General features: G+C 43.7%; 1 protein-coding gene across 1 annotated transcript in view; it reads right to left on the reverse strand.

The window, feature by feature from the left end:
* Positions 1-25,648, reverse strand: part of dock1 (dedicator of cytokinesis 1) — a 161,737-nt gene that overhangs the window by 30,008 nt on the left and 106,081 nt on the right. The window contains exons 29-35 of the mRNA XM_068582553.1: positions 24,441-24,535; positions 9,355-9,433; positions 8,327-8,427; positions 2,969-3,027; positions 2,219-2,367; positions 1,060-1,145; positions 577-733 (exon numbers count right to left, since the gene is read on the reverse strand). Of these exons, the coding sequence (XP_068438654.1) occupies positions 577-733; positions 1,060-1,145; positions 2,219-2,367; positions 2,969-3,027; positions 8,327-8,427; positions 9,355-9,433; positions 24,441-24,535 (726 nt within the window). The remainder of the gene's footprint in view (positions 1-576; positions 734-1,059; positions 1,146-2,218; positions 2,368-2,968; positions 3,028-8,326; positions 8,428-9,354; positions 9,434-24,440; positions 24,536-25,648) is intronic.

Genomic DNA, 25,648 nt, shown 5'->3' on the forward strand with positions numbered 1-25,648 from the left:
TGTGACAATTCAATTTAGTAAAATATGGATAAACAACAAATGTCCTCGGTTACAGAAGGAAAACACTAAGTATTCACTGAAGACGAGTAAATTGGCTGACATCAGTGTCCCCGCCGCTCTACATTACATTAAGCTGGCGCTTTTATCCAAAGCGACTAACAATAAGTGCATTCAACCGCGAGTACAAACTTAGAACAACAAGAATTTTAGAAAGTACAATTTCTTCAAGAAAGCCAAACTACAGAGTGCGATAGGCAACTGCCATTTAAGTGCTACTTTCTTTATTCAAGGTATAGTCGAAAAAGATGTGTTTTTAGTTTGCGGCGTGAGACTTTCTGCTGTGCTGACTCTAGTGGCTAAAACCTGGCACGGCACTGTGAGAAGATGAGTCGTCAAAATGAACATTTCAGTGCTCCAAGAGGATGAGCATGTGGTTGGTATTGTTTCATTTGTGTGGCGAGTCACTATGTTCACTTTATTGACCCTAATGCCCAATGATCAATGTGATTTACATACACGCCACGTCATTACTGAGACTGTGTGTATTCGAGAAGTGAGAGAAATAAACCATCTTACGAGCACGTTGACGGTGCAGCTCATGCGGTTCTCTTTGTTCTCGTCGTGCATGATGGTCCTGTAGTCCAGCAGCCTCTCCAGCAGACGAACCACCAGAGTGACGAAGTTCTCGCCCGTCTTGGCCAAGTACATGTGCTTCCTGCAGTGCTCCAGTAAACTGGTGGTGTTTTGTGTTGGGGTGTTGTGGAGGAAGAGACGCCCAGGGCCAGAGAGAAAAACAAAGGTGAAGCATGTACAAGACGGTCTCCGACAATTTGAAATTGTCAGGACTTTTTGTAGCATTCGGGGGGAAACAATCTTTTTTTTTTCGCACATTACAGCGGAGTTAGCGTCCAACTGTGAAGCAAATATCACAGAGGCAAGCTGTGATAGCCGTGTGATCATCAGCACACTGTGATTATTTTGAGAAGTGCCATGTTGCAATTAGCATTACCTAACTTGTGAGAGGCTCAGGCGTAATCCGAGCCATTAATCAGCACTTACATTTTCTGAAAGAGAACTTTGTACTGCTCGTCTCCGCGGCCCCCCTCCACCTCGTGATCCAGCTTGGTGATGATCTCATTCTCGAACTGCAATTAGACAGAGCAGGCGTAAATAATCAGTGTGGCTAATTTTTCAATTCATTAACGCCATCTCCCCGTCTCTCTATCTCCCTCTCTCTCTCTGCCTCGAGGCTCGGCTGAGGGGATCTGTGCTTCTACTTTAACCGTCCAGCTGGTCGTGAGCTGGTATGTTCTGGCCATTATTCTCTTAACGTATAATTATCTGTATAAATTTGGTTAGAAGACTGAACTATGCTGCATCATGGGACATATCCCCTTTACTTTTGCTCTGTTTGTTGCTGGAGCCTCTGACAGTGATGCATGGACCCTATTTCTCTGATGTTTGAATGTAGCAGCTGTATATATTGTGCTGAAACAAGCCAATTTTCACTGACTTCTTTATTTACTCGTGCATTGGCCAGACACAAATACAGAAAAGAAGAAGAGGGCGCAGCCAAGAAAGAAAAGATATAAATGCTGCTCTCTGTTAAGCCCCGGATTTATAACAAACACAGACGTAGTGTGAGAGACCAAGAAAAGGAAATATTACTGGCTTACAGCCTAAAAGGAGGTCAGGCCAATGTGAAATTGATCCCGTTTCACAAAAGGTAAAGAAAGAAAAGTGGCATCCACCTGCAATGAGCGAGATCCTGACACATTGACTCAATTAGCGGCTCTCTGTTTAAGCTTCAAACCACCTCGGTCCTCCACAGGACTACAGTACGGAGTAAGGAGCAGCCGAGACATAAAGCCATTGTGCTGTTTGGTACAAGTACAAGAAGAATCACATACTTTGGGCGCCCACATAAACACCACAAAGCAGGAAAGTGCCTGAGACATCTTATGGCTGAACAGCTGTAGCCAAACGGATTTCCTCATGCAGAAAGGCTTAATTCTGCACTGGAACGGGAACACAACATTAAGTTTCACTCACCGTGGCTGTTGATAATCGGAGGAAAGCTAAATGAGATTTGCAGAATAACAAATAGGCTTACGGCGATTGAACTTTAGTGTTAGCTGCTCCTCAGAGTCCCTCCCACCCCCTACTTAAAGTCATTTTGTTACAGTCCTGTTGTTTTGTCAAGTTTCGGAGGACTCACCCGCTGGAAGCTGCATGTGAAGTGGAACTCGCACTGCATCATGTCAAAGAAGATGGGGATGGTGGCCTTTCGCAACTCAATCTCAGGAACTAGCGTCATCTCCAGCATCGGACCCACCATCTCTGGAATGAATTTTATCTTGTGGGGCCCTAAAAGAGGAAAAAACCAATACATTTACATATAAATACACACAACCAAGTTCCATTTTGGTTTAAAATACAACCTGTTGATGCTAACAGGACAGGAGTAATCCTCAGTGTGCTATGGTTTAGATATTTGCTGTTCGAAATGAATACAACAAACTGGCCCCCGATGTCGATCAAGTCTCTCATAAAAAAAATGTTCCATGATAATCATGAGGTAAATAACTTTAACACAAGCAAGAGGCTCATTAAAACCAGTGAAGGAGTCAATCTAATCTGGTGTAAGGCTCTAATTAAGGGATCAGATGGTGGAGGTTACAATGAGCAGACTGGAAGGCAGGCACAGGTGCCCAAATCTAACACCACAATATCATTCCATTGAGAGTTGCCTGCTGAGTCCCTCTAATCACACACCATGAAGCTCATTAAAACCCGCGGTCTATATTTAGCTGCTGTTCTTTGTCGAGTTGAATCGTAAGACTTCGAAAGTACTTTAGTTTGCAGACAATTATAAACATCATTAACAGTGAAAAAAACACACACAATGGTCTTTGGTTACAACTGTAATGGAACAATATTGACACGATATATAATATAATAAAGTTACCTAGATTGTACCACATGTCCCTGATTTCAAAGCCAATATGTCTTCTCATGTCCTGGTACCTGAAAGACAAACGAGATCAACAAAAAGATCAACAAAAAGTGAGCTAAACACAAAATATGTATGGATGCTGAAACCCAGGCTGCTCGTGGACATCTGAGAGGCCTCGCCGTCGTGTGCCTCATGTTGCAGTAACATACATGTCGAACCAAAATGTCCTCACCCCATCATTTTACCATTTGTTAAATTGTCATAATTTGCATATTCATTCTTAGGTTATGGGCCCCAACGTGTTTTGTGAGTTCACAGTGACATTTGACCACCTAATTATTATCTTACTCCTTAAATTTGAAGGAATTTGCTTAAGGCGTTGGTCGCTTTCCTAGAAACGGCGTTAACGAGAATAGACGAACAACCCCAAAAAAGAATGCCTCCGGCCACGGCTGTTGATGAGACAAAAAATAAATAAATATTTTATAGCCCCTCGGAGTGCTTTTCTTTGATAAATAATCATATGAGTGGTGACCAAGCTAAAGATAGTTAGGGCAATAACATGTTTATTTCCTGTTTCTGAGCTCAATAAACGGTAAAGAGTCGTTCTCCCTCATCTATGTGACACCCGTTACACAAGCATTCAATGAGACAGTTTAACAGTGTGAGTGACAGTGACCCCCCCCCCCCCCCCCCCCACCCCTCGACCCCATCCTTTCTGTCCATGGTAAGCTACTTGTTTTTCCGTCATTGTTTTTTAGAATACAATTGCACACTTAAATATTTATTTCCACTCATGTAAGTTCAAAACATTCACATGACAGCAGTCAGCGGGTTGTCAACCGCTGACTGTCTTCGGCTGTTTGTGTTGGACAGAGGACAGAAGACATGGGGCAAACTGTCTGATCGGACAGTCTTTGTTTGCATAGTTCTTTCAGGTCGACTCGAGGCGTCAAGAGCCCTTTTTATAAAAACAAAGATTTGCCAAAGAAGCTGGAAGGCTCGCTACCATCCTGGCTTCTTGTCCTGCTGTTGCAAACCAGCGCCGGTAAGGCGATCAGCTCTGCCATGTCTAGGTCATGAACTGATCACCTGTGGCAGCTCGGAGCTTGTTTCCGTGCCGGCCGCACACTCGGGCCGCGGGGTCACGGAGAGGGCGAATAGTGAAGTGGAAAGGACAGACGGACAGTGAATGATGGAGAGACTAACAGGAGTGGAAACGCCGGGCAGCGAGGCAGAAAGTGAGACCAGGTCTGTGAAAACGATCACGTGCGTGAAACTAAAAGAATGGATTTACTTCTTTGAGAAACAGATCGGACAATAGATGAGAAAAGTGAGAAAGATCAAGCCTGAAATTGTTTTAAGATGAGGACTATAGTGACACGTTGGAGATAACAGTCCTGAGAGAGCTATTTTGGACTGTTTACACTGGGATTCCACTGGGCTGGTACGGCGTGCTTGAGCCGCACCATCGCATGCTGAGAAGTAATCAGATGTATTTTCACTGCTGGCTCACCGTGGGCAATGACGGCACTGAACCGCGATATTGTGATTCTGTTTTGAAGCAGCGCCCGACCATCACAGTGTCTGTCCTCCACCAATTTGTGTGGCTGTGAGGCTGATTAGACAGCTGAAATACAAGTGAGGCTCAAAGTCGATGGATATGTCTCTCCGTACTGCCGTGCCGCGTTACCCACTGTTCTGTAATACGTTTAAAACGTTGAGAATAAAACGTCAAACAGAGCCTGGCAGACAAATACAGATCCCCTTAATGCAGGGGAATGTGGACAAAGTGATGTTTTTAGTTTAAGATTAGATTATTTTCGTGATAATTTAGTATTTATAAAAGTTTGCAACCAAATGTTGAAAACTAAGCACTGCCCACCGATCGGAGCAAAGTTTTACATTTCACAGAACATATTGAAATATGTCCCTGAAAACATTTGAGGTCTGAAATTGGCGATGCATTAACAGAGTCTTGATTCATTTGATCAGCGCTGCATGAATTGACAGGTTTATTATAGGAGTTTACAAGCTTCATGAACTGTGATTGACAGCTGTGTCGGAGACTCCTCGGCTCTGGGCATAGTGGAAACCTACAAATCCCATTAGGGGCACTCACTCACTCACTCACTCGGAGGAGGAGGAAGAGGCACCTGACGTTACCTGTCTCTTGTTCTACAAAATGCAAATATGACAAAAGGTCATTTAGATAAAAGTTACCAGAAGTAGCTTTAAGGTGTGCATCAATACAAGAGTATGGTTAAATCAAACTTAAGTGAAACTCTTATCGCGATGCATCTGCAACACAACAAATCAAATACCTGACACCACTCTGAGGGGAATTTAATTTAAGATTCGGTGTCCCGATTATCTTTTTCCTTCCCTCCCGGCTCGTGTCCTGTCCAGCTGGTGGCGCTGCAGGCGACTGTCAGACACCAGACTATCCCACCGAGTGACTGATGGAGGCGCCTCCGTGTCCTCGTACGAGCACGGCGACGGCACGACACCTTGGCATGACATTGCAGCGAAGCAGAACGATGGGGGAAGAGTTTGAGGGCTGAGCGCGCCACGTCTGCTGACCTCCAATGAATATACGTCCCGAAGCCTCTTTCCCCACATTGTGACATTTCGGAGCCCCGATGGAATTCCGAAAACCCAATTGATTGTGTTTGCCGATACTGTACAAAGACACACTAATGCATTCTGACGGAGAGGAGAGGAGCATTGAAAGAATCTTTAACGAAGACGCTGCATCACCTCTTTGTATTCTGGCTGAGTCAAAACACTTTACAGCATTTAGCTGTCAAAAGGGAGGAGGGCTGCCCAGGGATTGATCGTCAAGCCGAGTATTTGCAGGATGATGAAATATGAAAAAAAGATGCCCACCTCCTCGAAATTACTGTAGAGCTGAATTATGTATTACACTTAGACTGTTTTTGCTCCTCATCCACACCTTGCAAACTCGAGAGTGTCTTATTTATTTCTGCGCACACCTGTGTATATGATGGATCGCGCGCACGCGAGCCAGTGGGAGCGCGCAGCTGCGTGTCTCTACATAGATGCTCAGGAGGAGGCATCGTGTCCTCGTCTGAGCCGAGGCAGACGCCGTGTCTGTCACACCCCTGTATAGGCAGCGAGACGGGCGGCTACGACTGTCGTCTGTCAGGGCCTACAACACACACCTGTCAGCTGCAGGGGAGGGAAGCTCTCAGAGAGATATCGACGAGGAATAACAGCGGGGGGAATGACGGTAAGCAGCCAGCGAGTGGATCTGCGTGATGCCACCGGGTCAGGCGGGTGTGAGCAAGATTGTGAGGAGGAAAGAGGACATTTTCATGGAGTGCACGGCGTGATGGAAACACAAGAGATGAAGGACAGAGATCCAGACGGACGTGGCAGGTGGAGCAAGCGAGAACAAAAGTGATTGACAAGCAGTGGCCTGTGAGAACAGATGAGATGATTGTGATCAAACCCGGGAGCAAAGCAAGTGTGGTGTATTCACAAAACCTTGACACTGTGACACTCCCTGTACTCATCACTCATTTGCACACATCATGACACTGCTGCATGCTCATTTATCTAGCTCTGTGTGAGTGTGTGTGTGTGTGTGGCTGCATATCCACAATCACTGGCCAGAGCCCCTTTTTGTATTCATCAAAGTTGCTGCTGAGATGTGGAAACTAGGCGCGTAAAGAAAATACCAGTTACAATATGTCTTGCTATATCGTATCAATTCTTAAAAACCCGATTGATTTTTTTTATAATAACAGTGGACGTGCAGAGATGAACTATGCATTATTTAATTTGCAAAGATATGGACCCTCCTGGTGTACGTGACCTCTCAAAGTCGTGCTCTGATGTTGGCTGTTACGGGGGCTGCGACAAATGCAGATGTCATTGTTATGTTTGGATAAAAAAGATTGTATCCATATGGTTGTGTGTTCTTTGCACTCTGACAGTTTTCCAAAAAATTAGAATAAAAAAACAAAGAAATCGCCCTGCTTACAGTATGCAGAATCCTAACCTCTGAGACTAGCTCCACACAGATGCATTCATCCATCTATTCCGTGCAGTACATGTCAGTAGACACATGTTAGCCTGTCAGTATGCCGATCCAAATGCGAGACGGAAACGAGGCTCCAGTAATGGACCAGAACTTCACAAACAGCACTGGGAGACGCGGGAGGAGAAAATCCGATTCTCGACGCGCTAAAGAGCCACGCTCCACCCAACTCTGATTCCACCCCTCTGTTCTCCCACTGCAAGGCGTAATAATTGGCATTGCAGGCAGGACTGACAGTTCACGCACCAGCTCACAGGAAGACGGGATGCGGCGACGGAGAGGTAAAAGAGAGAAAGTGAGTAGTAGGTGGAGGGCGACAGACACAGAGGATATTGGTAGAAAGAATGGGTGAAAGAAAAATAGACAAACCCGACATAATATCCCTTTGTGTTGCTCTGGAAGCTACCTGGTTGTATTTGAATGGCATATTTGGGAATGTCAAATAAACAGTAAATAGCGACATTATCCCTGTTCAGTGCGAGGAAAGGAAACGCCAGGAGAGGAAGCTTATGTGTGTGTGTGAACCAAAGAGCTGCTTCTTTCCCAGGAAGGCTGACGAGGGGAGGAAGGCAGGGTGGGGGTGGTCGGGAACGTCTTGTTTGCTGTTGGTGTGGGAGCTGATCAGGTCTCATAATAAAGCACTGACCAACGAGGAGCCTCGCTGTCGGGCTCGGCCGCAGTGTGATGAATGCCTTCGCGACAAAAAGCTCCTCCAAATGAAGACGAGAGCCAATATGGTCCACGTGTGCCCAGAAAAGCATTTATACGTTTGGCTGCATTACCGCACTCCATGAAAAATACTAATGCTGATGAATGGCCTTTTGTGGACACGGAAAGCGGGAAACAAAAGCGCTCGCTGAACTTACCGAAAGCAGGGATAGATTTTCGGAAAGTCATTTCTTTTTCCGATGCTAAATTGTGGCTAGAAAACCGCGGCAGTTTAAAACTGTGCGCTGTGATATCAAATGTTCTCCCTATATAGTAACCATTGCTGGGATAACCAGAAATAAAACGCACGGAGGAGATGCTTTTACTTGTGGCCTACATTTTGAGGGATTTCCAACTTTGTCTGACACCTGGCATGCGAGTACAAGACGGGCTCTGGATAACCCCTGGAGTTCCTGTGAGGCTTTGTTCAGATGAGGCAAACAACTAGAGCAGCCTCCACCGGAGCCGTGGTGTGTCGAGCATCCCTGTGAGCCCCCGTGCGATGAGTTATATATAAAAAGCCCCGCTCACGCTGCGGAGGGAGCGCGGGCTGCGTCGGCGTGCGATTGCGGAGGCCCCCGTGGACTCGTACTCACTTCTGGAAGATCTTGGCTCTTTTGTCGCTGGAGAAGTTCTCCAGCTGCAGCGACTCCTGGGTGAGGAAGGCGACCGCCAGGTGGAAGTAGTTGTTCCACAGCTGACCCGCAGGAAGACAGGAGGAGAGCGCGGGGGTTAAGAGAACAATGGGACACTTCAGTAAAGTCAAAAAGCAGTTTCACCATGGTATTATTTAGTAAAACACCACACGATGCGTGGAAGGCTTTTCAGTTTTAATAAATCAAGCAGTTCTGTGTGTACTTGTGTGTAGGGAAGCTGTCCCAGGCTGGAGATTTAGGCTACTGACCTCCATTAGCACACTCCCTATCGGACAATCACAGGAGCAAAAGGGAGTGCCTTAATAGCCACCTTTTCGCATTGCAAAAAGTCCATTCATACACATAAACAAGTGACTTCATGAGGAGTTTTCAGAGTCAAAATGACTGTTTAAGCTACAATAGTAAAATTGTCTGTACGAGACTATGTAAACTTAATCCATCTTCTCCTGAGATGTAGCTATGAGTAAGCAACTCCTTACTCTTTGTTTATACAGCATAAGGAGACATCTGTACATCCTACGTAAAGGCTTTAACAGCAGTGGAGTTGGTGATGTGTCAGACATGGAAAGAGCAAGCAGAAAAAATTAATCTTTTCGAGGGGGAGCAGGTAAAAAATATTCTGAAATGCGCATCAAATTGCCGGCCATTACACAGTAATTGATGTTCCTGCGCCACAATTTTTTTATGTGTCATCCCTTCAGATTTGTTCTTTCTTCCTTTCCTCCTTTCAGAAGACCCAACAATGCTGCATCTGGAACATTAAAAGCAGCCTCTGTGTGAAACTGCAGTGAAGTGATGGCATAAAAAAAAAACGTCCAAATCTTTTGCAAAGCTGCTGCTGATAATAGTTAACATTACTAAAAGAGCATCGCCAGGGAGGGTGTGTGTGTGTGTGTGTGTGTGTGTGTGTGTGCCATCAAGGTTGTTCCAAAACAAGAAAAATACTGTCAAAGAGACTCAGCTCTTACCTGTAGCTCAAAGTTGGTTTGATCCAGAAATTTCTTGTTCAACACTGCTGCATACTGATTAATGGCCCGCAGGAACACTCTGGAAAGATGAGAGGAAAGTGTTTGGATCCAGTCTTCATAAAAATAAAACTCATTGTTCTCCCACCTTAAAGTAAAGGTATCTACATTCTGTAGTTAAGTGTGGCTTCAGCCGCATGGGGTCATAGACCCCATGCTGCAAGCACACTTCATGTTCTCCTGCGGGCTTATTAAGTGTGGCTTCAGCCGCATGGGGTCATAGACCCCATGCTGGAAGCACACTTCATGTTCTCCTGCGGGCTTATTATTATTATTATTATTATTCTTCTTATAGTCAAACCACTACTCCTCCCAGAGCGTTGCCAGCACATGCGTAAAAAATACGTCGAAACGTGCGGTTTGCACGGGAATCGTGAGGTATGACTTTTCTAAGAGATTCGCCCGTACGTTTTCCCGAAAAATGCAAAAAACATAAAAAAAATTTCACGAAATGTTCGTAGAGGGTGGCGCACCAATTAACAGAGTGAGAAGAAGCGACAGAAACTGTTAAAAAAATAAAACGTATTTTGTCATTACTCCCACAATGTTCACTCTTCATACACCATTGTTGGATAGAAACGTTGGAAATCTTGTCTTCTGTCATAAACTGTGGTCGATAGGAATCCAACGGACTCAGACGTCTTGAAATCGGACTGAATGTGAGAGCAAGTCCACCTCGCTCTGCCATCCGCCGCCATGTTAAATCTCCCTCCAAAACCACGTCTCCCCTGAAGCTCGTACCTGATTTGTAAATCGCCCGTACAGACACATGTTTTATCGTACAGACTCGCCAGTCACAGTATCTGTTCATCAGGTCTTCCTAACGCTTCATATGCGATATCTAAGCAATCGGGGCTTTTTAAGTATGTTTTTTGGGTGATTTTTGGATAGGTGTTTCCCAGCATTGACTCCATATAATCATCGGCAGTTAGTAATTGTAACTGCCGATATTTGAATTCATCACCATGGCAACCTCTGACATGAGGGCAGTTTAACAGACACACAGACACTTACACACGCACACACACACAGGACTTCTCTCTCTGTCTCCCTCCCTCCCTTTCTCTATCTGTTCATATATATATTCCACTATTTCCATATATATTCAGCTGTTTTGTTGTTTTCAAATATATTCAGCTTTTTTAAGCTTTATTCAACAATATTTCACTATGTTCGAAGCAATAGTGGCTTTTAAAGTACCATTTTTTTAAATAGTTTGAAAGGAGTTCCACAGTATTTAGGTCTGTTAAGCTCAGCGTAAGGAAGTCCCTTTGAAGTCATCACCATGGCAACCTTTGATCTAACGACCCACAGGTGTTCTCGTTAGGGCAGTTTAACAGACAGGCAGACACTTACACACGCACACACAACACAGATGACTTCTGTCTCTCTGTCTGTTTGTCTCACAGACACACACACAGACACACACACAAACAAACAAACACATACACAAACACACACACACACACAAACAGACACACAAACACACACACACAAACAGACACATACACACACACACACAGACACACACAAAGACGTTTACGTGTGTTTTATATTGTGTAGTTGTCAACACTGTGATCATTAATAAGGTCATATGATATTTCATATACGTTTGTGTGTGTTCAGGACGTTCAGTAGTTTATTTCCTTAAGTCCACAGTCCAGTCTGCCTCTAATCAGTCTGCTGGCGCTCACTTGGTCACCATGACGACGGCAGCACACAGGTGCTTCATATCAGCCAATCAGTTTAACACACAAACCAACTCAAGTGCTTTGGAGGAGAGACGGGCGTCAGAAACAAAAGCTATATATTGCGACGTCTTACGGCAGTAGTAGCCACACTTTCAAAATTTCTTGCGAAATTTTCTAGTTATTATTATTATTATTATTCTTCTTATAGTCAAACCACTACTCCTCCCAGAGCGTTGCCAGCACATGCGTAAAAAATACGTCGAAACGTGCGGTTTGCGCGGGAATCGTGAGGTATGACTTTTCTAAGAGATTCGCCCGTACGTTTTCCCGAAAAATGCAAAAAACATAAAACAAATTTCACGAAATGTTCGTAGAGGGTGGCGCACCAATTAACAGAGTGAGAAGAAGCGACAGAAACTGTTAAAAAAATAAAACGTATTTTGTCATTACTCCCACAATGTTCACTCTTCATACACCATTGTTGGATAGAAACGTTGGAAATCTTGTCTTCTGTCATAAACTGTGGTCGATAGGAATCCAACGGACTCAGACGTCTTGAAATCGGACTGAATGTGAGAGCAAGTCCACCTCGCTCTGCCATCCGCCGCCATGTTAAATCTCCCTCCAAAGCCACGTCTCCCCTGAAGCTCGTACCTGATTTGTAAATCGCCCGTACAGACACATGTTTTATCGTACAGACTCGCCAGTCACAGTATCTGTTCATCAGGTCTTCCTAACGCTCAATATGCGATATCGAAGCAATAGTGGCTTTTAAAGTACCATTTTTTTAAAATAGTTTGAAAGGAGTTCCACAGTATTTAGGTCTATTAAGCTCAGCGTAAGGAAGTCCCTTTGAAGTCATCACCATGGCAACCTTTGATCTAGCGACCCACAGGTGTTCTCGTTAGGGCAGTTTAACAGACACACAGACACTTACACACGCACACACAACACAGATGACTTCTGTCTCTCTGTCTGTTTGTCTCACACACACAGACACACATACACACACACAAACAAACAAACACATACACAAACACACACACACACACACACAAACAGACACATACACACACACACACACACACACACAGACACACACAAAGACGTTTACATGTGTTTTATATTGTGTAGTTGTCAACACTGTGATCATTAATAAGGTCATATGATATTTCATATACGTTTGTGTGTGTTCAGGACGTTCAGTAGTTTATTTCCTTAAGTCCACAGTCCAGTCTGCCTCTAATCAGTCTGCTGGCGCTCACTTGGTCACCATGACGACGGCAGCACACAGGTGCTTCATATCAGCCAATCAGTTTAACACACAAACCAACTCAAGTGCTTTGGAGGAGAGACGGGCGTCAGAAACAAAAGCTATATATTGCGAGGTCTTACGGCAGTAGTAGCCACACTTTCAAAATTTCTTGCGAAATTTTCTAGTTTCTAATTAATACCATTAAAAAGGTTCATTTAAGACAACTCTGCTCATTCCTGACTCAAACGATGTAAATAGAGTTTTTGATTGGTAAACTATATCTATATACACCATTATATTGTGTACTTCAGAATCTCCCAATATGACCTCATTCATTGGTAGACTGCACACTAGTTTGAGAGCTGGAGCCAGACATGAAGAGAGAGCTTCAGCGCCGAGAGAACCGAGGTGATGCAGGTTCAATCTCTCTGTTTGGCAGACGGAGGTACAGAAGGGGCTCGAGGCACTCCCGAAAAAAGATGCAATGAGTAGATCCTAATGAGAACACTGTCTGATGGGTTAATCCACTCTGATGTTGCAGAATTAAATGTTAATAACTAAAGTGGCATGAAGCTTTTAGAGGGGAATTATGATTGCTACTTACAGAGTCAGAGGCCCATCCGCTATTTAACTTCATTCCCTGGCGGCACCAGCCGTACAACAATGTGTGTACTAATCTCCAAAAATTACCCACGGAGAAAAGAAAGGAAAAAAAAAAAGGCGCCTTATCCTGATTGTAGAAGAATAAAAAAGGTCAAGCCCAGCATAATCAATCACCTGGCTTACTTTATTTAGGGAACACTGCGGGGTTACTGGTGGTTTCTCAGTCGTAGCTCCTATCCTACTAATCAATAAACACACTGCAACGACGGATTAACCGAGGCAGCATACTAAGATACATCAGGATGTGCCATACAAAATAAATAAAACGGCAAGGTGAAACAAGGACAACTGTTATGCCTCTTAAGTGCATTGCATCAGGGTTTCATGAGCGGGCAATAAAGCGGCATGGAGACGTCGTGCTCGTGTAATGGACTCTGGCAGGTGAGCAGAGATCTGCCCTCAGCCCTCCCCTCCACACGTTGTCATGACTCAAGGTAAACCCTCACTCTATCTGGGCCTCGCTGTGGGAATCAGCAAAATCCTCACACATCATCTTGGAGTCTCTAACTTTATGTTTTAGCGTGGCAATAAGCCACCTGGGCTCTCTGGGAGGTTTAAATGTCATTGGTGGAGAGAGAGAGAGAGAGAGAGAGCGAGAGCGAGAGAGCCGGGGGTTTCCCTCAGCGCCACGTCTCACTGACCTTGGACATGAATAAACCGCTGGATTTGCGGTATTTTAAAGCAATGCAATATTCATGTCCCACGTTTATCTCTAAATGCTACCCGGGGCCGATGTGTGATCCATATTAAGAGTCATCTTAATTATTAGCTGGAAAGGTTAACTGTCATCGAACACCTTTGGATAAGCCATCGGAAGTGCATTTTTCTGGCTCTCTGGCCTCAGAATGGGAGACCTCTCTCACCCCCATCCCCTCCTCCCATCTCCTCGGCACTCAGACAGCCCATTACCACCATCCTGTCTGCACGAGCACAGGCTCCCCCATTCGCACACCTCACTCAATTTTCTGCAGCTGTGAACATGTCAATAAAGTTGATACGCCGAACACTGGACTAATGCTAAAGTCTGTTTCCATCTGCCGCACCTGTGGGCTGAGAAACAGTACCGCTCTATACAAGCGGGCTCATTATTACGTGTTTTTGAATAAAAAGTAAGTAAAAAAGGTGATTCGTTTGTTAGAAATAAATTGTACCATTAGGTACTATTGGTTTAGGAATATTGATGCGTTTGTTTTCAAAAACTATTTTAAAGTTAACAGCAACTTTCTGTTATAGTTTATAGTTTTACTGCCTTAGAAAGCTCTGCTATGGGAAGACTGATCAAAGTTGCTCTCGTCTCCTGTATATCTGGTGCAAACACAAGTATTGTGCATTGCCTCCGTCACATAAACTATAAAACAAAGTAAAGAAATACAAAATATATGAAAATAAATGCAAAAATGAGATCAATTGTTGACATTGCCGGAGGCTTCTTTATAGGTTTCAGGGTGAAATGAATCCAACTGAACTCGTTTATAATCCCCGACAGCAAGTTCTACAGACATTACCGAGGTAGCACACAGCTCTCACCGCTGGGTCACACCGTGTGGAAAAGAGCGAGATCAATTCACAGCTGCTGGCTAAATATGACTCAACGGGCAAAACGCAGCCGACATCAACCATTTCTGCTCCATCCCCGTTTCCAGCAGCGGCACTCCTTCGAGGTTCCACGACAATTGCTCGATGACGCAGGTGGATTACTGATCTGCGGTATCTTTACGCTGATGTGAGATGCTGTCCATCAGCGCGTGTTCTGAGTGCGCCTCCCTCATGTTGCAGTTCACACAACGATGTAAACGACGTCACCTGGAAGCCTATTTGAAGCCGGCAGTCTGCCCGAGCTGCGACACAAAATGGGCTTCGATGAACAGACAAGACAGTTCTGTGTGCTCTGTGAGCACATCCTGCCATTAATTAAAAGTGAAAAACTTAATGAGGCGGATGAAAATAGAATATACTCTCCCCCTCACAGTGGGCTCCAACTAAGAGACTCCAAAAAAAAAAAAGGCCATTTCCAACATGATTAAAGGCATCCAGAGATCATTTTTCTGAACTTTGCAATATATCTTTACTGTGTGGGCTTCAAAAGTATTCCTTTTTAAAACCGTGGCCCTTAAGTAAATGCGATTGAACTAACAAAAGCTCTACTCTGTCTGTATTTGAGTTAGTCCGCTCTTGTGAGGAATTATTCATACGTAATTTCAGGGAATGTTCTTTGCACACAGAAAGTGAGAGGGGTGTGAATCAGGATCGTCTGCACAGTTAACATTAACGGCATGTGATACAGTCTGCGGCTTGCATTAATAACAAGGCCCAACACCAAGAGGAGAAAGCTTGGCTGCCTTGCAACATCTGTAAGAGCCAGTCGTTATGCTGCAGAGGAGGGGAGAGGGAAACTAAGATGCAGAGGGAGAGACAATGACAAAACACTTCTTGATAGCTCCTTTACAACTACAAGCAAAATACTAATGACTGGGAAATTTGCGCTGCTGCTATAAATGTAATCAAAGACGTATCCGACGGACTCGAGTGTTTGCTTTACGCCTTGAGCAAAGACATCAAGCGCAGCCCAGAGATGTGTGATTTTCCAAAAAACAGCCTGCCCTGTTCCTTCCGTTTTTTTCACCTCAAGTTCGGCAGGGAAATCAAAGCAGTTCTAATCATCTCTGGAAATCACAGGCTTTCCCTGTTTCCCGCTAAAGGAGACAAAAAACACAACTTGGAGATCCTTTAACTTTTTAATTAGGCAGCGCAAGCGCAGCTCCTCCACATTAGAGCCATTCCGGCACTGTATACATATGGCATCATTATGATGAATATGCCCCATCAAACTGTCAGTGTCAAAAAAAATCACCCCATTACCGCTGATTGATGGGTGAGCTGTACATTTACATTTGGGCACAGACAACAGAGGATTTACTTTTCACGGCCTTGTTGCTTTTACATTTCACTTACTCACTTCCTGCAGCTGAAGCACACAGCATTCTGCCGGACGAAGTGCACCACAGACACCTAGCATGTATGCTAATAGGTAAGTTATCAGCAGATCATACTTGCTAATTGAGTTCAGAGAGCATCCCCGATAATGATCACCATCTATTTTGCATACTATTGCTGTAAAAGCCGGTGTATCAGCCTGCGCTCAAAGATAAGCCAAGGTCAAAAACCTTCATTATCAGATCAATTTATTGAATTAGATTACCTTTATATCAGACACCTGGTCTAAAATCTAATTGATTTATCTGTCAACATACTCTATTTTCAACCCAATTCTAATCAGACTATTGCGAAAGTTTACTATCACAAACTGGGCTGTAAGAACTCATGCTGAGCGGCCTGGCGAAGCTCTGATGGCTCAATGACACCACTGGGTACCAACATACAATAAACATAAAGGCTTATTTATTCACAATTCAGCTGTGTTTTGCCTTTTCTTTTTTTTTTGCGACTAACTTTTAACAATAAAAGGCTCTTAAATTGAGTTATGTTTAAAAAAAAAATTCAAATACTGATGATATATTCAAGATTTTTGAGTTACAGTAGTATTTTTACTATAAATGTATATATTGTTAGCTATGTCAAGAGCTGTGTGGAAGCAATCATATCAAATTTAGTACCTTTAAAAACAAAAAAAACAATGTAATCCCTATCTCTTGGAAGTCACTGAAAACCAGAATAAAGTCAGAAGAATGTTGATGCATTGAAGTGGAGAAAACTGAACTGATGATAGATGCAAAGTAAAACACAGAATGTATAAAGATATGATTTCTGACCGCCCCCGAGGCCGGCGAGGGCCCATCTGTCATGAGACGGCGAGGAAAAAAAGCCGCCGTCGCTTTGACTTGGCAGCACCAGGCTGCGTGATGCCAGTGTCAGAGCTGAAGAGCACTAGCATCCGCCAACACACACACACACACAGACAGCAAAAGGCTGCTTTTCATCTCGGCCAAAAGTTTCTGAAGAGGTGACCAGATTACTAATGAGAACAACACTGGCGGATTCAGACAGAACTCAAAATACTAGTGAGCAGGAAAACTCACACTTTTTGGCCCTGAGTCACAGCGTTGCCGAAGTTCATATTGAGGAACGGATGAATCACAAAGCAATTAAAACCGATTCTAACAGTCTTTTTTCTCTCTACAATTTCCTTGAATACAAATGATGTGCCTGGAGAAAACGAGAAAGAAGGATAAAAACATTTGGACTTTATTTTGCACACAAAACATTCAGTTCACAGTCTCTGACTTTCTTTTGACATAGCCGTGCTCAAGCTACACTGAAGATATTGCTATGAGAAAAAAATGCACTGTAATTTGTTTGTGACCCTCGCAATAAATTCCTATGTAATTAAACGTGAGTCTGGACAGGTGACTCAGCATAAAGAGAGATATGGTGTGCGTAGGGAGGTTGTGGTGAACGGGTGGCTCCCAAATAACTTAATATGAAATGTTGCATGAGGATACTCAGACATAACTCATACATATCCAGTGATAGATTGAAGTGTGCATCAAGGATGAGTTGAATTCCAGTTGAAACGCGCATCAGAAACGCAGTTTTCGACATACTGTTGATCTAAAGACAGAAGATATTGGGCTATTTGAAAGGGAAAAGGAGCATTCAGCGACTTTTACAGCAAACATGTCAGTTATGTTCAGAGAGGAAAGACAGAAGTGAGCTAAAGAACATTCACTGGGTCTCAAATGAACCACCCGCCTCAATGTATTAAGTGATCCTTATTTCATACCCAGCAAAGGAAAAATGTATTTTCACCTGCCTGCCAGAAAAGAAAAGAAAAGGTAGAAGAGAGGTGAAAAAATAGAAAGTGGAGATACTTAACATACATTTGGCTCTTGGACGCATCTACTTCTCTCATCTGTAGTTATTGGCTACTTCGCGGCTTAAGATTTCACTTTGCATACAACACATTATGAATTGAGATGCACACGTTGAACTCTTCCACTCCTGTGGTCGGTCCAGCTGACGGACAGTTCCTCCCACACAGTGAGCCTTCCCCGCTGCGTCTTGATGACTTTGATAAAACCACGTTGAGAGAAATCACACTGGATGTTATCCCTCCTCGGGGAGGGTGGGGCGGGGTACTATTCAAAGGCCAGTTGACAGGATACGATCACAGCCACTCAAGTGCACTGCACTCCACGTGCAAAACAATATTACTTACTTATCGTCAAGCAGACACGCACACAGTGACAGACACGGATAGACCAGGTGGTCCACTGGGAGTAGTCTGTAAAGGTGTTGTGTTTGACATGTATAAATCCAAGCTGTTGAGGAACAATAACCATATATATATATATATATATATATATATACACAGCAGCAGCTGGTAATGAAGTGCAGCATGCTGCAATATGTCCCAAACCATATTTCACGACTCTCCCGCGGTTCCTGTCTTAATCTCATTATTGCAAAATTACCACTCAAAGCACACACCCGAGAGAGACTAGACAACTGTCACCGCTTTAACAAAACAGCATAGTAGGAGAGCCATGTTAAAGGTTAGGCAGTTCTTTGCAGCTCACACAGGCTTTTGATAAACACCGGCAGTGTGCTTTAAATAAGTAGCTGCACATAGTAAGTCCTCTTTAATCTTTACTGGGGGTTCATAAAAAAACAAATAAATACTCAGTTACACAGTCTAATGTACCAGTCCTGCAGAGAGCACCTTAATTAACTATAGGTGGACCTAATAAACTGACACCCGAGGGGAAAAGTAAAAGAATGGATGGAGAGAGAGATTCCATGATCTGTGAAAAGACATCTCGGCCTGACACAATGTGCTATAGTCACCGTTAACTCTCTGATGCTAATGATCTTACTGTTACTGCATGTTGCTATTAGCGCCAGTGTTTTTATTTAGTCTCTTCCCCCCCCAACCCCTCAGCAAATTTAAGTACGTTTTCAATTCCAAATACGGGCAAATACCACAGGAACACTTTGAGGCTATTTGCCTGGAAGCGCATATCGGGGTACAATTCCCTTTGAAAATTACACGTTTTCTTTTTGTCTTACTCCTACAGCGGCGGCAAATCAAGTCGCCCTTTCAGTTTATCGGACGCTCCTGACTTTCCATACCATTATCCGAACCGCTTATCCTGTTATGGGGTCGCGGGTGCTGAACCCCGGCCCATCTTGCTGTGAGGCGTCAGTGCTAGCCACTACACCACCGTGCAGCCCCCCGCTTCTGACTGAAACATGTTTCTTTTTATGTTAGTTGAAGTTCCCTAATCGAGCTAGAAAGGATTTCAAGAATCTTGCAATGTTTTGGGGACCCACAGGACCGTGCAACTCGTCTGAAAGTGACTACAAGTAGAGTTGTGAGGTTCTCAACCAGCATTCCTTCTAAACAGCACAGTAAGTAGTATGTCAAACAGCAGCAGTATAATACAGTTACCGGCAAAGCCCACAGGCGTTATTTTTTTGAAAATCTTGGTGGGTGGTGGGCTGGGCAGGGGCAAACAGGATCACAACATCATTGGCAGTCTTTTCACTCTCCGAGAGTCCTCCTTCCTTCCTGCCTTCCAGAGCTGCCCTCCAGGTCCTGGATTAGTGATGGAGAGAACACCAAACGGCAGCCAGCCAGCCTCAGAAAGCCTCTCCTAATGAGTCTGTGAGGGACCGATGGCATGGGTTATCGAGTTAAAGAGCTGCTTCTTCAGCTCGTCTGGGCTTTCATCTTTTCATCTGCCACGCTGGGCTCTCTGAGAACTCCCCATTCATGTCTCAATCTACCATTCTTACACATAATTAACGTCTCCGGAAGAAACTTGCCGTCATTTGGGGAAATGAACTGATTTCGAGAAGGTCATCTGATGGTAACTCAAGCCTAATAAATGAAGAGATGATCACGTGGCCTAAAAATCCTGCAAGGCACAAAAAAACACGTGCTATGTATTCTTTCGCATGCCGATCAAAGCCGAAAGCAATACAATGACCTAGCTGCAAATATTGTCGGAATAATTGTTTTTTTGATTCTCTTTGAAAGTTGATTTTATAGTTTAAAACCAATCTATTTTGTATTGATTATGAAACAATATTTTACTTGATCTGTTAACTGCCCTTTTGTTGTCATTGAGTATTTTAATTTGTGAAAGTGTTAAGCTTTAGAATGGACCGATTAAATACTCAAATAGCTCTAATTAAAATACTCAATCTGTTTATGAAGTCTTTTGGTTGCCGCAACAGCTGTTCAAATGCTTCGCCTAACGAAAAGAAGAAGAAAACTCCGGTCAGGTGGATGATGATGATGATGATGACAGCACATAGTATGCAGTGATTCAGCACATTTTGGGCTATAAGGTTGGGGAGCACAGAGTTCTTGAAAAGTGTACTATGCAGATCTGTAAGGAAACACATTCAGCTGACTGTACAAAGCAGCCAGCAGCTGTTGTCTAGTTAAAACTGTGACGCAAGGTTTCTCATCCCTGGGAGAAAACCCACAATAATATAGCAAATTCCAACTTCAGTGAGCGCTCTTTAACAAAAATCAAGGTTTACCTTCAGGGCACTTGTACCAGGAATAAATTCCCATTCACTGTCATATCTTCCCTGAAGCTTTTGCAATATTGCCACATTTAAAGAGCAGCATTACATACTTTTTACAAGAAGCTTTCGTGTTGAATCCCACTGTTTCATTTTTATTGCAAATCAGCGACAAAAGATGACTTAACATGCTTTACGAGCACAATCTAAGTCTCCTGGATGACGCCAGAGAAGCAAAGAGCGGGACTTCGAGGTTCGGATCACCAGAGCCTGACACGCTTCACACGTCCATGCTGTGTGTAAAGACCCGAGTAACCTCGGTGAGAATACTTGTGACTTCGGAAGACGAGTGTGAGTCCATCGCTGCTGCCAGTTAGCTGTCACTATAAAGCCGTGGTCAGTTGACATGGGGGAGGGGGTCGGGGGATGGCAGCCGATGGCGCACCAGCCTGATGCAACTGTCCCCGGGGCAATTAGAGCCCATAAATCAGTTTAAAACCTGGAGGAAGTGTGAGGGAATGGGTGGAGGAGAAGGAGTGGGAGGATAGGACTTCTTCTGCTGCTGCTGCTGCTGCTGCTGCTGCTGATGCCCATCTCATTAGCGGTGCGGTCATAATGTGTGGACATGAAAGAACGGTCTGCTGGTGCCGTGGGTGGCTATCTGTGTGCTGAATGTGGCAAGTGAGGATTGCCTTGCCACAGAAACAGGGAGGGAGGGAGAACTGAGGGATGTTCAAATCTGATTCCTGAGGATTCCAAATGTGCTTCAAAAAGTTCTGAAATGTGTCAAATGAGTGATAATGACGTGAAGAAGAAGCAGTGCATCAAGGATTTACCTTAAAAGTCTACGTAACAAGATGTATAAATGAACAATAGATCTAAGGACTATGTTTCTTATAGTGGTGAATGTACAGAAACATATCACCCAACTCTGCAGCTGTTACACATCTTTTGGCTAATTGTTCTCCTCCCTGGTTCAGTCTCACTGCTCTCATTAATCCCTTAAAGCAGGCAGCTGTTACCAAACAAGCCCTGATAAACCCGCTGCTCACTACCTGTCCTGCAGGGACGGACGGAGTTAACGACGAGCTGGTGACGACAGTCCAACATCTAAAAGAGCCAGATATTGTTCTCGGGAGTTGGCGCGGACCAAAACAAGGCTAAAAGAAGAGAAAATATTTGACTTCTGTTAAACTCAAATGTTGGCTAAAAACTCAAATCAACACAGATTACACACGCTAAATGAACATCAGGATGAAGTGGCGGCAACACTACAGCCTCTGAGACGTGACACCTTCAAGTTTTACTGCTGTGAATTCAATCAGTCTCCAGTGCTCTGGCAATCACAGAGTACACAGCAACAGAGCATAACACACACACACCTTATGTGCTCTTACACAGTCAATACAAAAACATTTGTACCTTTCTCATGGGATGCATGAACGTGTCACCATGGGTTTGCAGGAAACAAGCCATCAAACCCACTCTGACGGCTGGCAACAAATGGAAGTTCTACTAATTGGCCACAAAGCCGACACCTGCAGTATTCAAACAGGCTTCAGTATAAAGACTGCAAGATGAGTCATACTTTGACAGGCTTATTTTTCATTGAGTTTAACAATGATTTAACTCCAGCAAGTGGCTGAATGCACTCACTGGAATGCAAAATGCATCTAACGGCTAAATGCATCTCGCGTCTTGTCAGGAACAAGACGTGAATAGAAAAAAAGGGTCGATTCCGCTGAGGCATTGGAAATGAAACATTGGCCTCCAGTCCGAGAGTCAAAAATAAAACGTTTTTTTTTTTGCATCAGTACAAAGCATGATCTGAGAATGTACTGCCGGCATCAAATCCCTAAAGCAGCTTCAGAAAGTATAGGATCACATTGTGGACGAGCTTTCTCGTCTGGTGAATGCACGTCGGATCATGCATTGTTGATGTGTTTGTGTGTGTGTGGCTTTAGAGGGTCAGGGCTGCATGTTTCTACACCCCCAACACACAATCTACAGCAGAACAGATGTGATTTGCACACCTTCAAAGCACTGGGGAGCATCAACACCACGCTACGCCGATGTCTTCTGCATTGTGACCCAGGTGGCGGATGGTGTTTTAAGGAGGAGGGGCGGGGGTGGATGTGTGAATTCCTAAAGTACGCTGGCTTGTAGCAATCAAATGGGCTGATGGAAGCAATAGAACCGAAATTGAGAAGCAATGCAATCTCTAGTCAAATGTCCTAGCTGGTGATGATGTTGAAATGGTTTCGGAAGGAGCGGGCAGGGAGTCGGACAGCTCGGTGTCACCGTGGGGCGGCCTGCGTGAGCTCTGCACCTGCAGTAAATGGACACTTTGAAGCTGCGTTCCAATTTTTTTCCATATCAAAGTCTGTCTTGGGTAGCACACTACTGCATTTGTGAATAAAGTTGTCTTAAGTCTTTTGTGGCTCCAGAGGGAGCTGCATGAAATCTGTTGAATTGCCTCAATTGTTACACGAGTCTGTGTCGTCCGGGTATGAAGATTACAAGTGAAATAAAAATCTTGGGGAAGTCCGTAGTTAGCAGTGGCGGGCCGTTTTCGACTTAGGCCTTCAGTGAGTGCCGTGTAGTCCACATCATGGGCGGACTAGGGGGGTAAAAAGTGTCCTGGGAGTTACTGTCACAGACCGACCCACTCAATAAACTGCACGTTCATACAGTCCACTATGTGTGGACACGTGGAGCCACTCCACCACTATGACGAGAGAGAAACAAAGAAGGAGACGCTCCCGTTGAAGCCACTTCAACCACTAGCGGACCCCCTGGTGAGCAACGCACAATTACGCTGTGCAATGAGAAAATAAGCTAATAGGGAAAAATAATTATAACACATGCAGTGTATTTGTGAAAACAATTACATTGTAAATTAGCTATAACTTTTAATTATGAAAAAAAAAAGATATTTATGAAATAGCTATAACTTTGTGATTTTGTTTAGGCCACCAGAGGCTTGGAAGGCCCTGACGGTCCGCCACTCGTAGCTAGACATGACTGAGTTCATCACACCTCTGCAGCCTGCTCCTCATCTCTGCTTGAGAATAGCGGCTCAAGGCTACTTTAGCCGTTAACGACAGGACACACTTGTCTGTTAGCAGTTGAGTTGCACTGTGGGTAATGTAGGCACAAGGGTTTGATCAGGAGGAAAATAAAATGGAGGACATCTCTTGTTTCTGCTGCATCAATGTTGATCCTTTTCAACAGTCAGTTGTGAGTCTGACATTGTTATGAGAGTGTAATGCTTGATTGGTGTACTCTTATATACATATGTACATTTCACAGTTACCATGGATCTTTGAACACCGTTCAAAACAAATGTAGCAGTTTCAGAAAATGCAAAGGCTGTTGGGGAAGAAATTTACTTTGCTACTGAAAAACTGACTTCATGTTTTCATCTTGACAGCTGTTGCTGTGATATTGCGTAACAACTCATTCTGGTCTTCTGTAAAGATACAAATGGAAATATCTTTCAAAAGCGCCTTTAAATACTTTTCTAGCTTCATCTGACAAGTGACTAAAACCCGAAAAACAGCAAAGCACATTTCAACTCTTTATATTTTCAACAAAAATGGAATCAGGCAGTGTTCACATAAATAAAACAGAAGGCTGTGGCAGCACAACAAGCAACAAAGTAAAGAGATGCTGAGACTAAGTTTGGAAATTAGAAGGCGGCATACAACCCGGGGATCTATTATTCATGCGATTGTTTGCGGCTGCGCAGAATGCTCGTCTGATTGCTACACTGCTGAGGCCTTGTGCCGATATTTGCATGGAGAGAAATACACCAGAAAATATAGTCACCCACCTCCGACCATTGTTACATAGCAATAACAGTGTAACTAAAAATGCATGTTTCATGTTTGTTTGCGTGTGTCCAGCAGCGTCGCACTTACTTGTTTTGCATCATGTTCATTATGACCCAGTCCGAGGGGTAGACGTTTTTCCCGATGAGATCTTTAAACATGATAAATGTTTCCATGAGGAAATCCTGCAAGAGAGAGAGAACGTTTTCAAAATAAAAAATGTTATTCTTTTTGCACCTCCGAGATAAGGGCAATCTGAAATGAACTGTTAGGTATTTGTGGCTTTCAGGCAGAAACAGCTTTTAGATTAGTTTTTAAGGTCAAGGTGACGCACATATTTTCTTTTCGCAGGTGGCACCAATAATCCAGTGTGTTCTTAATCCCCAAATGTTGTAGAACAATGAGACTACAGCGGTTTTACTTTTGGTGGGAAAACTGTTCTTGGGATATCAAATTAACAAACCAGACACATAACTATCAGCTATTAAAGCATAACACGACAACGTGAAGAGTAGGTTCAGTTATTCGACAAATAGATGCTCACTAAGACTTCAAACCCTCCCTAATAAAAACGACCATAAGTAGGATTTTTCTAAAAGATACATTTGTATAATCTCATGCAAACATAATCCCTCTCAATCATCACCTGACTCGGGCTTGGTATCCTATTTAAAAATGATGATGCTAATACAAATACCAGTACCCGGAGAGAAGTTTCAATACTACTTGGAACTGGGTTATTTTGCGCGGTACCTTCAAAATATGGAGTACTGATACCCAGTCCGACTGAGAACTTATTGGAAGTGTGTAGCGGTGCTTCTGGCCTCAGCCTGTATTTTCACTTCTCTTTTTTTTTATGTGTTCGGGAGGTTTTTGGGCATCAACCTCTTTAAAAATGTAACGACCAGGTGCAAAATTGTAAAAAAAAAAGAGCAAACATGGCGCAGAAAAATAAACACAAGTTTAGCAAAACGCCAAGCAGACAAAGCTCCTTCTGAAACGAACAAGAGTGAATCTGGTGTTAACTTTCACCCGCCGGTGAACACCGAAACCCTCGTTGAAAGTAGCGTTTACAGACCGCATCTGTCAAATTCGACTTATTGTGCCTTTAACCAGTCATCTAATTATTTTCTAATTTGAATATTTGTTATTTACTGACACACCTGCAATGGCTTTCTTTTAATAAGAGGTGCAGCCAATAACCGAAAGCATAAATATGCATGAAGAGAACTATTTCTGGCTGTAGATGTTTCACTCCTGGATGAATCCCTGTGCTGGGCGTGTTGAGGGAACAACTG

This window comes from Clinocottus analis, unplaced genomic scaffold (genome assembly GCF_023055335.1).
Source record: "Clinocottus analis isolate CAN_PGR_092001 unplaced genomic scaffold, fCliAna1.0.p SCAF_19, whole genome shotgun sequence".
Lineage (NCBI taxonomy): Eukaryota > Metazoa > Chordata > Actinopteri > Perciformes > Cottidae > Clinocottus > Clinocottus analis.